The 12,855-nt window shown below is 41.6% G+C and overlaps 1 protein-coding gene across 3 annotated transcripts in view; it reads right to left on the bottom strand.

Moving 5' to 3' along the window:
- MCC (MCC regulator of WNT signaling pathway) overlaps positions 1–12,855 on the bottom strand; it is a 370,732-nt gene that overhangs the window by 88,794 nt on the left and 269,083 nt on the right. For all 3 annotated transcript variants that reach the window (XM_014600959.3, XM_059724934.1, XM_006272103.4), the window contains one exon: positions 9,471–9,613. In XM_014600959.3, coding sequence (XP_014456445.1) covers positions 9,471–9,613 — 143 coding nt within the window. The remainder of the gene's footprint in view (positions 1–9,470; positions 9,614–12,855) is intronic.

Here is a 12,855-nt window from a genome sequence, read left to right as displayed (position 1 = left end):
TAAACATTTCAATCTGCTAATGTGACTCAGAAAACCAGGCTTTGTTTTTGTAATTATTATTTTGACATGTTCAAATTCGTACACCCTAAACAGTAAGAAAACACATCAATAATAGGAGACAGTATGTCAAAAGGCCTTTGATGAGTAAATAAACTACCCATTTGGTTACTCATTAAGCAAACTATTTCTCAGTGGTTTATTGTCAGCTATTTCAGCAGAGGGTTGGGTTAGAAATGTAGCCTGGGACTGGAGCTGTTTAGGTGGGTGGGGGGCAAGAGAATGCAAAGTTGTCCTGGCACTTCCAGCTGGGAGGGAGGCCTGTTGTCCAATAAAACACCCTACTGGTTGACAGAAATTCAGTTTTCACTGAATTCACAGCAAATGAGAGTACTTGTAGGTTTTTAGATGCAAGGTCTGACTAGAAAAAATACTTGAGAGCCACATGACCCGCACCTATCCTGACCCTGCACTGATTTAAGGAAAAGCTACTGTCACTCAAAGCAGGAGAGAGGGCACCAACTCTTAAAAAGAAAAATTCAAGCCTGCTTGCCAAGCAGGGATTCCTTGGCATACCTAGATACAAGTTTAATAGGAATTACCATGCTTTCTAACCTTTACAGTCCATTTGGTTCACTGCAAGATGTCAGACTTTATCACAAGCACTTAGCAGCTATTATTAAAAAAATGGAAGTCACCTGGTTAAAATTAAGATTTAGATCAAAGCAATGTTTTTAAGGTGATATGAAATATATGTTAAAGCAGGTGTGAGAACCAAACCACAAATGGCATGAATTAAAACACAGGATAAGGAAGACACATAAATGTGAGTTAAAGTTCTATGAATAAGTTAATTATTAAGCACAGCACAAGCCAATGATAATTAGCTTTAGACAAAAACAATTACTAAAAGCTCAAAGAACTGTATTTTTTTGGTCAAAAGGGTAATTTTGTTTGTTCATTTATACATCAACCTTCTTTACAATTAGTGTTTCCTTTTAAAATCTGAATTACCTTCCTGAATGGATGAAAGGCTGCTCTGTTCATAAAATGATGTTGGTTGTACACACACTGTAATCAGCTCTTTCATGCTGCTCTGCTTTCAGGCTAAGCAGCTTTAAAACCAACAAGTGTGGCAGTACCTGGTGCTAATTTTCTGGTTTAAAAGGCACTGGCTAAATGGCAAACTATTTGAGTCAAACCTTCAAAGGTCTGCCCTAGAGCATGTAGGCAAAACATGCCTCTGTGCAAACAGGTAACTGTGCCTTGAAAATAAGTAGTTGTGTGCACAAATCTTTAGCTATCCACTTTGCATATGCAAATGCATATTTTTCGTGTGAAAGTTACCTTTATTGCCGTAGGTATTTCAAAAACACCTAGTAGGGTAGTATCTACAGTTATTTGTGTTCATATTCTGGAGATTCAAATGAGGTGCCTATTTTTGCCATGTCTAGTCCTGCAGCTATACAAAGAAATTAGTGCCTCCTCTGTAATACAGCATAAGCAAGTTCTAGTGTCCCTTTCCTCCCACTTTTTACAGAGCTCCACACGCAACCTGATGTGCACTCCACCGTGCCATGTGCAGTTGCATAAGTGGCAAAATGTGTGTCAGCGTGCAGAAAATGGCAGTGGTGCGCTTTTGAACCAACACATCTCCAATGCGTTTTAGTTCAAAAGTGTGACACCACCATTTTCTCAGTGCTGACGTGCATTTTACCACTTATACAACTGTATGCTCTGCAGAGCTGGGTGCTTTTACAAGCACCTAGTGTTGTGGTGCAAGCTGTCATATTGAATGAAATAGTTTGAATGTTTGTAATAGTTGCCCATTAGCCAGTTTAGGAAGAAGACAAGATTTATCTTCTTATCTAGGCCATTGTTTTGGTCTACGGGTGGAAGGTCCTGACTTTGCTCAAAGTCTTAACTCTTGAATTTTATTTTTAGGGCCTTTGACAAGATTGGAAATAAAAGTCAATTCAGTGATATGGAAATTCCCCGAAGTAATTAAAATGATCAACCAAAGAAACTGATTACCTAGCAAAAGAATCTGTTAAGTAAGATCCGAGCCCAAATTTGGGAGTAGTGACAGGTTTGGGTAGGAGGGGCCCAACACGGTAACTCGCTCAATAAAAACTGTAACCTACTGTCCCAATTTGGAGGTAACCTCACTTGCAGAACAATGAAGGAAGAATCGCAAGTGTAGGCCGGATCAGACTGATCACCTGAACCACCCTCTCTGTGAACATGAATCTCTTAGTTCACGCTGAAGCCACAGAGCGCCCGAAAGGGGCTGAAGGAAGGGGACTTAGTCTTATCAGTATTGAGGCCAGCCCATTGAACTGTACTACTGAGGCCAACCCATTAAATTGTACTACTGAGGAATGAAACCATATTTCGGGGTTTGGCTTCTCGGAATTCTAGGATTGTAAGTATATCATGAAAATAATAGTATTGATTCAAATTTAACTTTGAATTGTAATTGTTTGAAGGAAGTGCATTTGGAGCATTGTTTCTGATATATGTAGTTATTGTGTTCTTAATGTTTGTGGTATTTCTTAAAGCTAAGAAGTGTTATATGCATAGCAAAGAATTTTAAAATAAAATTGTGTTGTATGAATTAAGTGTGCAATCATTGTGAAATCGTGCAAGTAGCTAAAAATTTCCCCAACCAGTGCATCAAATGAATCAGTAAGTTGTGTGGGATTTTCTCTATTCCATAACCCACTAGAGACACAAGCATGTGTAAAAATGCCCTGAATTTCTTTCACACGTGGGAATATCACTGGTAATATACAGCAACTCCATTCTGCTGCTTATTCCCTGCTACTAGCATTTGAAGTGTGGCTGGGAAAAAGGGTGCACCTGTGCTCATCTTTGTATCTTAGTGATTCCCAGTTCCTGGTGGAGGCTGGTGCTAATTAGATCAAGCTTTGTATTGCACTAATTGCAAAGCAGTTCAAGGATCAGAGGTAGAATTGAAGGGCACAGCAAAAACGTGTCTTTAAGGAGGCTGCAGGTAAGAAACAGTGTCACTGCATTTAAAACTACAAAAGTTAAACCGTAAGCAAATCGTGATCCACATGGCCAAACTCTCAGCACCCCATCCTTCAATTAAGAAATTCTACTGGGTGTTGTGGTGGTGGTGGGTTCAGATTTTCATGGCTTCAGATACAGGGGATTTCCACACTCCAGGTGTTGGCTGCGTTTTCACATTCATTCTGCTTTAATGAATTTTTGTAAAACACTTTGAGAACCTCAGATAAAAAGCATTATGGGTAGGTCTACAAAGCAATTCAGGGAGTCGCTGCAACCGAGTGTAGAGGTAACCTTTAAACCACTGGTGTTCCAGCTTTTTGCCCTGTGTGTTGGATGAGTAGCAAAGGGTTAGTCTTTGGGCCGGATCAGGCCTCACACCCTCAAGGTTCCAGATACTCAGATTGGTCTCTGCACTGCCTTGGCTTGCCCCCTGTGTCCAGATCAGGCTCCCCGCTGCCTTGGCTTGGTGTGCTTAGTTTGTGCCCCCTACCTCCCAAGACCTCAGCCTGGCCCCACATGTCCAAATTATGTGCCCCCATCCACTCCCAGCCCCACATGCCTGGATCACACCCCCTCTGCCGCTCCAACCCTACATGCCCAATCTAGTACACAGGGTCATGCTATCCAGCCCATGGGGCCTCTCCACAAGTCCAAAAATTTGGCAGCAAAGGAGCAGCAACTAATGCTGCTGCCACTCCCCTACTCCCAAGTTTTCAGACCCATAGGGAGCCCTGTGGGCAGAAGGTTGTGGTGATTCATTTTCTATAACCATTTTTTGCTGGCAATATACTGTAAAGTCCAAGAGTTTGCAGCTGCACAGCATTTAGTTATAACTACTTGATTGGTCAGACTAAGTTTTTCTTTGACATCTACCCAGCAGGCAAGAGTCCACATTCCTTTCATTTGGCTCTGTGGCTTGCCATATCTGAGCTACATATAGATGCACTGAGGCACATTCATTATTTCCCCCTCTCTCCTCTCAGTTCCTTGTTAACAGAACAGTGGAACAAGACTGCCTTGAGAAGTTGCAGAATCTCTATCATTGGAGGTTTTCAAGAGGAGGCTGGATAAACATTTGCCAAGGATGTTTTAGGAGCAGCATTCTTGCATTTGTGTAGGGGGTTGAACCCAATGAATCTTGAGGTACCTTCCAACCCTATGATTTTGCTCATCTTCTAGAGAAGCTGTTCATGTAGACAATCCCAGCTTCAATCTATCATATGGTATGACTTATTTTTATATGACAAATATATTTCCCTATTGAAGCTTTAAAAACAAACTTGCATTTGAAAGAGCTCACAATATCATGCTGAACTTTTCCATGTTTGGAAGGTTCATTTTAAAACTCATTATTAGTTTTTATTTGGTGTACTAGCATTTAGGTTGGCCCCTCTTGGCACTTGAGAATTACAGTCATGGTGTAACTGATATAACATGTGTTTATTATACTGATATTACCTCCTCATTTAGGTGAGCGATTTGACTGTCGTGGCTCTCCTGTGACTCGACACTATCTCAGAGATGGGGAGCAGTAAAGAGACAGCCAGTTACTGAATGAATAAGTCTTTTCTGATTGGAAATAGTAGAGGCTGGTAACAGTTTCCCTGCTTATATCCAAATGACATAGGGACTCCAAACTAAGACCCTGCAATGATGGAAATTCACTCTGTAAAACATTAAAAAAAGCTTACTCTGCACCTTTCCTGCATAAAACTACAGGGAGTTTTGAGCTATGTGAACTGAAAGCTGAATTTCATTTGAGCCATTCCTTTTGCATTTTGCAGCAAAGACCAAACCACATTCCACATTGACCAAAAACAAACTAATTACAATTCTGCAATGTTGCTTGTGTTCTTAGCAACATTCTAACTCAAAATGATCATTCAAACAGAGACAAGATTTCTACTCTACTCTTGATTTTACAAGAAAGAACCACTGTCCCTCAGAGCAAGCTATCTTCTTAGCTGCTCCAAAATGTCCACAAATTACAACCTATTTCTTGTAAACTGGTAAGTGGGTAAATGGTACATCAGCTCCCTTCAGGAGCTAAGCAGGCTTACAATATATTAGTTCAGACATCTCTCTTCCAAACCAAATACCAGATTGGTTGCAGCTGTATTTCAACTCTCTTTTTTTTCCTGGTTGAGTTCCCAAACCAGCTGAGCTGTCTTGAGCTACAGAATCATCAAGGATACAAAACAATTAGGGATGATTGCTGGCTTGACCCCATTACCATTGTGACTTCATCAGCATCAGGCATGTTGGCAGAACGTAACAACATGAGCATCTAGCTTCTTGTGGCCATGCATGTAGGGCTTGCCATAGCCAAAAAAGGGCTTATCAAGACCCCTTATCAAGACCAGGACATTATTGGAACATTCTGAAAAATATTTTAAAGGATTACGACTACTAAGAACAAACAGCACACTGCATGCATCTGAGCAGAGATGCAATTGTGACAGTTTCTCTGCTGTTGGGCTTACCGAACAACAGGTGAGCCATTACTCTGTAAACTTGCTAAACTCATCTGACCTCACCTTCTGAAGAGTTTAAAAATACACACATTTTCTAAATGGAAAATATCAATTAATTTATGTAATCTGTCACAGATTTAAATGTGTTGCAATCATTTAGACTTTTGTTTACACTGAATGCATTACTAACCTTCAAATCAACAGCTAATTTAAAGACACGAGAGTCAAAATCAGACTGTTAAACTCTGTGGGGCTCTGGTTTCTCCTGACTGTTTTCACAATATTTTGACTTATTTAAAAGGAAGCATTAGGTTGGCATAAAGCAGCAGTATATCAGGCCTTTCTTCAGTATGTCAGCTGTAGGGTGCCAGGGTTGTACAACTTTTTTGTGCCAGCACAAGGGAGAGGCTTTTATTTGTCCTGTCATTAAACAGATGTAAATAGCTGCCTACAAAATCACTGCCAGATTATCTTGTGATGTTGTAAGAGATGGTTGTTCTTTATATCTGCTGGCCTTAGACAGGCACTTAGTCAAAAACAATCAATCATCACCATGCTTGGGTTTTGATTTATTAATGAAAAGGTAATTCCAAAATAATAGTGTGAGAGAGCTCAGAATCAGCTAGTTCCAGGATTTTTATCCTTGGAATCCATTTATTCCAAGCCTGAACCTGAACTTCCTTTACAGTCAGGGTGGAATATAACAAGGGTGGAGTAAAACCCATCTCCATGAAGGCAGTGGTAATTAACCTGCACTTTTCTGCCATGTTCCAATGCCTGCTAAAGGAGTGGGACAAGGGATGAATCTCAAACCTTGTGAAAAAGGCCTAGAAGCAACAAGAATAAAGAATTACTTTCCTTACCTCTTCCCATCACCCCCAAAAAAGCTAACTAGAAGCTTCCTAAGGTTATCCTGCTTGCTGTGTTTTTGCCCCTAAATGCACTGGCTGGTCTGTCAATGACCACGAAAGAAAAATAACACAAAACTTTAATCTTTAGCTGTAAATATCTGTTACTTCTACACTAGAGGCATGAACATAAATCAAAGTGAAGGAATACATGGTTTAATCAAGCCCCTACGGTCTAATGATCTAAGCACAGAGGGCTCTAATACAGTATGTAACACCAGGGCATTGCTGGCTGGGGAAAGGTTTTGCTCAGGTATGGTGACCATACATCCCAGTTTAGCTGGGACAGTCCTGGATTTCAAAGGCTGATCCTGCCTGGCTGGTGAGAGCTAAAATGAGAGTCCCAGAAGCAAAGGGGCATCGGGCACAGAACACCATACTGCCCTGCTCCCCCCTCTGTCTGCACCAGCGCCGCTGACTTGGGGGGGGGGGGAAGTACCTGACAGCGACATAGCTTTCCAGGGCCCACACACCATGGGGGCAGCAGTATTAGACTCAGTCCTGTGTACCAATTTCCTCTGGATTCTGGAGGTGAGCTCATGTATATATATGTACATATTTAGCCACCAGTGGCATTTGTCAAGAAAGTCAGATACCCTATACTTTTTCTCTCTGTCTGCACACATATACACACATACTTCAGTTATGCAAAGGCCTCTGTCTAGAAATTTCTGGCTATTGTTAGTACGTTTGTTTGTTTTCTAATGCAAGACTTTTCCCATTAAAGAAAAAGTTCATATGACAGGTTATAGAACAAAGCATGGGAAAAGCCACTAACTGCCCATCTAGAAACAGGAGGTTACTAGAGAGGAATACAGCTTGGACAGTTAATGTGATGCTGAGAAGTAACATGGCCCTTCTGAGGGCTGCCCAAGAAGACACGAATCTGAGGCTTATTTATATGAGTACAGAGATGGCTGACTGTGCAGTTATAGAGATTACTCTGTACAGAAAATACTTCATAGCAGTACCATTCCAACAGCAGTCATATTAGGCTGTATTGTCCAAAGACATCTTCCTATGCACATCAGTACCTTTACTTATAGCAGAATCTGCAATATTAATCTATTCAAATATTACTAATGCAATATAATGACACTAGTACGTTTAGATGTTATTATTACAGTACAAGGGTATTACTGCTCCTGCAGAGGGCAGGAGCCCTCTCTCACTTTTCATGTATACAAATATATTTCTGGTATACTAAACAAAATGGCTTCCCGTATGCTAGCTAGTAGACTTCAGCAGGATGAACAAATTAAACACACATTAATATAGATTACACAATTAAAATTAAGGAGGGAAGACTGAAAGGAAGAAAAGAACATAAGGCTCCTATGGACACTGATTTGGGTTAAGATAGTACTATTAATGGAAGATAAATGTGTGTCTTTGTGTATATTTTAGGAGCTGGGATAGATCTTTAAATGATAGATTTGTTATTCGATAACTTGGATTTGTTAATAAATAAAGATAAAAAAATTAGGAAGTGAAAAGCCAAACATTGTTAGCGTGAGAGAATTTCAAGTAAACATCTCCTGCAGAGATGTCAACTCTTTACTTTCAAAGTGGGTGTAAAATATCTAAATGGCCAAGGACCTAGCAGTTCATTTGCCTCTTAAAAAGCTAAGCTCCTGAAAAAAACTGTGGGAAATGCCAGAAGACTTTGTCACATACTTGGGAGAAAAGGCCTTTGCTTTGCAATAGGTTAAGAATGTAATAGAGAAAAAGAATGTTCCTCTTATCGTATCTAGAATGCATTTAAAGAAAGAACTTGTACTTATAGAGCAACATCCTGAAAAAGAGGTGTCCAAAACCCTGACATTCACTGAGTATACTGAATTACTGTAACACAGGGGCAGGCAATTATTTCAGGTGGAATGCTGCTTAACAAGTTTTGGTGAGCTGTCAAGGGCCACATGGGTAGCCCCGCCCCTTGGTTGCCATCTTGGGACTGGAAGTTGTGTCCCGTCCCCCAAGCCCTTGACCTTTGCCACTGGAAGTCTCTCCCCTTGCCCCCTCCACCCCCCAGAAATACTCCTTTTGGGAGGGGGGTTTGCCATCTTAGGACCAGAAAAAACCCCAAATCATATACAAAAAGTCAAACACCTACTAGTACATATTTTAATTTTATTTCAAAAAATTTTTTTTGTTGTGATATGTATTTGTGTACTGTATATAGAGGGGACTGCATAATAACGCAAAATAAATTCTTAGTCTTGTATATTAGGGGTGTGTGTGGGGATATATGTTGGTGTGTGGGTGTGGATGGTAGGGTGTGGGGGTGTTAGGGGGTTGTGTATATGTGGGGGTGTGGTGGGGCAGGGTGTGGGTGTGTGGGGTTTATGGGGTGTGAGAGAGGGTGTGGGGGTGTGTAGACCCTGCCCCTGTACTCCCCCCATGGTGCAGCAGCCACAGGCGGGGGCGCTTAGGGCTCTCGTACCCAGTAGGGTGCAGCTCTGGCCAGCGCTACACTCTGCAGCAAGGAGTGCAGACCTTGTACCTTGGTACCTTACATTGTACCAAGTGTAATGTATTGCTGGCGCTCCTCACACTCGCACAGCATGGGGGGGAAGCTGTGTGCACTGGACCCAGCCGCCTTCCCTGCCAGGGCTGCACAGCAGGGGAGGGAAGCCCTGGATGCCTTTCCTTGGGGGTGGGAAAGGCAGCTGGCTCCAGCACACAGGGCTTCCCTTTCCTGATATGCAGCCTGAGTGGGGAAGGGAAGGATCACAGATACAAGCAAGTGAACTACATTTGAACTGGGCTTCTATATCAAGATGAATTTGGTTTAAAGTCCTACTGTGCATAGCACTGGAGAAAGTTAAAAGAAAGGATTGGCTGCTTTACCTGACACACTCCTATTAGTTTCTTTTCCTGTTAGGGCTACCCACTTTGCAACAGCCTAGCACTCATTTTCCAATCCTCCATGCCCTCTGAATACCTATTATATCACATGTAACTGCACCAACTTTACAACCAACTCAGGCCCAGCATGTACTTTATACTATGTGTGACAAGAATTTGGGCCAGACTTCCCAGGAAGCTGTAATACCTTATTGTTGTTCCTTGTAGTCGATCAATCTTCTTATTTAACTCTGCAATAATGCTGTGAAGCTCTGTGATTCGTTCTTCATAGCGCAGTGTCGTTCGTTCTTGTACATCTTCGTGCTCTCTCATGAGATGAGACTGCTCACACTAAAGCACAAAGAAAACAGATAAGTTTTATGATAATGTAAAATAGCCCTCCTACCTACCAATCCCAACATTAAGTTTCTACAAGGGGAGGAATACAAGAATGCTCAAAAGTTATACAACCTTGGGCCACACTGGCAATTTGTCAGTAGCTCAAGGATTTAATTTACATTGGACAAAACAAAGCATGCTGAAGCAGTCTTCATCTTCAGCATGAAGTGTCACCCATAGCTTAGAGCAACTTGGAGTAACACATGTTGGAATCTTGGTGAGAATCATTATCCATCCAGGATGTTCAGAGCTCTCCCAGTGTTGCTAGGGCCATTCAACATACCACAAGCAGAAATTATGTGAGAAGGCTGTGCAATAATTGTGCTGTGATGTTGTGCTGCAGCATCAGATCCTGTAACAATGCAATGATTCCTTTTCTCTTCTTTGCCATTTACTATTTAGTGTCAGTGACTTTTACAAATTTCTGTGACAACTTGCTGTCACGTAGACTGAACAATGATAGACAGTTCATATATCATGTCCAGTGTTTCTCTCTCTCAATTGCTGACACAAGATCTGTCCTTTGGAACATGTCTTTACCAAAGTAGTTTTGGCAGGATCTGCCTGTGGCAAAATGCCATCTCTGTCTTTCTCCAAACTCTGTTATCAGGCAGATGACCAATTTGACAATTTGGTTACCATGGTCACAGCAGAGGGCAGACACCCCTGGCTCCATCAGCTTCAGGTAACCCTGAGTTGTAAACTGAGCTGGATACATTCCTGAGGGAGAGGGAAACCTGTTCCCTCTGCCTATGTGACTGGCCTCACACATCTGGGTGGGGGCTTCAACTCCCTATTGTTCTAAACCAGAGGTGGGCAAACTGCAGCCCACAGGCGAGATGCAGCCTGCCAGGCCATTCTATCTGGCCCACAGGCCTTTAAAAATTTTAGAAAATTAATATTTATCTGCCCCTGGTTGCCTGTCATGCGGCTCTCAATGGCTTGCCAAAACTCAGTAAGCAGCCCTCCGTCCGAAATAAGCTACTTGAGATCTAACTAGATATATAGCTTTCAGTAACTCAGATGTGCGATTAAAGGCTACCATGCCACTGTTTGCTCTAAGGTACTTCTCTGATATTGCTCTACCCTGTACCTTATTCCAAACCTACTCCTTGTAATCAATAAAGTTCTCCTCTATACCTAACATGGCAGACTTTTTAGAGAGGGTCTAGATTATGCCTTGGGGTCCCATTCAGCTAAGGGAGACCACTATTTGTGCTTCAGACTTAGGGAAGCACCCCAAGTTCTTGCAGTGGGTTGAGTACCCCTCAAGGGCTACTATGCCTGTGTTTCCCAGGGGGCCCAGGACCAAGATTAGTCTAGACTGGGTGATAGCAGCATTACCCCCAGGCTTGTGGGTGTGCTCCAGGAAGGGGGTCGGCTGGGCATGAGGCTCTCCCAGGGAGCCACTCGGAGCCTGGAAGGTGGTCGGGCGCAGTGAGGCGGGTGGCTGAACACAGGAGCACCCCCTACTGGCCTACCACAGTGCCCATACCAGCAAAGAATGGTATGTCAGCACAGAACAATGGTGTGCGTATAGAGATACTTATGCTAACTCAACTACTAAAAGCAGCAGAGTTTCCCCTACCTAATTAGCCCTGCTGAGAAGCACAGTACATTAGGTCAAGCAAAGTACCACACAAATGTGGCTATAGTGCACCTGATACCCTAAGTTGGTATGAAACAGTTGTTCAGGACAAGCTCAGGTTGAACTATATAGCACTACAATATTTTGTACAAGCATACCCAATGACATAATGCAATAACAAACCAATAGAATTTGATACAATGTTTTGACACTGCGCCATGAAGTTGCAGCAGTCAATTAATTCTAGAAGATGGTCATAAAAAGTAGCAATGCTACTTCCAGACAAGAGCAGTTTATTGCAACAGGCTGCAAAACACCTTAGTCAACTAAACATTTGAGATGCATCAGCATCTTCTACCAGGTGATCCAGGAAGAAGAATAGTGCAAGACACTGGAGATGTGGCCACTACCTCCTTCCCTATTATTCTGGCTTGAGTAGTTGGTTGGAGTAAGTATACAGAATAATAGACAAATTCTAGAAAATCTGTAAGCAAGCATATCTTCTCTTCAGGAAGGAAGGGTCTCTGAAAGCGCTACATTTTACACTCTTTACTCATTTTACTCATTTGAGTGATGAAACCACCATGCTATTATAGTTTTTTTGTATGCCCCACAGAACCCTGCTGTCTCCAAGAGAGTTTTAATTCAGTTTCTGCCGCTGTTTCCAGATGCCAGCACCTGCATGCACTGCAATTACAAAGCCAGCTATGATACATGTTCCTTAGGCCTGTGCTCAGCAGCAGTCTGTGAGGACCAAGACTTTTAACATCCTGTTTCTCCTCCCTGGCAGGAATCAGCCAATTCTCCTACAGTTACATAATAGTGTCCACTGTGTTCCAGTTAAAGAAATCTCAGTGATTTAAGCATGGCTACTGCAAAAATTACATCTGCTGATCAAACATAATCAATGCCTACATAATGGAACAGAAATAAACAGTACATGCAACTCTTGCACTTTTTTTTTTTTACACCAAAAGTGATTTGCCCAAAATTGTCACTCTATACAGTACAAGTACAGTAATGTTATATAAAACACACATATGTATACCTCCTATATTAAAAGGTCTGACAGTATTTTCATAACATCCTCTTATTCTCTTCGGTCCAAAACCTATGGCTTGAGGTAATCACCTATATATGAAATTTGTTCCAAAATGGAACTTGATGCTGAGCTTGAGAACACTTCAGTGTTTTTACACACTAACAACACAAAGGTGTACTAGTTTCAGACCCTATTCTTCTCCAGTAAAAACTGTCCTAATTTTAACTTTTGCTATCTTTCCCCAGGTCCTGTAGAGTTTCCACATGCTTTTTTATTCTAAGCCCCTACCATGGAACATACAATGGTTTCCCCCCAACCCTCCTAACAAAGTACTGAATATTCAAATTTGATCGATGGATATTAATAAAAACATGTATTATGGATACATTGTTATTTATTTATTTTTTGGAAAATAAGAGAAAAAATGAACCAAGATATATACCACACGCTGTAATGATGGGGCAAATAGTATTTAGTTTAAAACATAAATACATATTTATCACAGAAAAATAGAACTCAGGAATGTAAGAGTTCAAAATTTGCCAAGGGCAGAACTGTTCTTAA

The sequence above is a fragment of the Alligator mississippiensis genome, chromosome 3 (assembly GCF_030867095.1).
Source record: "Alligator mississippiensis isolate rAllMis1 chromosome 3, rAllMis1, whole genome shotgun sequence".
NCBI classification, from domain to species: domain Eukaryota; kingdom Metazoa; phylum Chordata; order Crocodylia; family Alligatoridae; genus Alligator; species Alligator mississippiensis.
The sequence above is the reverse complement of the archived record's forward strand: the minus strand, read 5'-3'. Positions and strand labels throughout refer to the sequence as shown.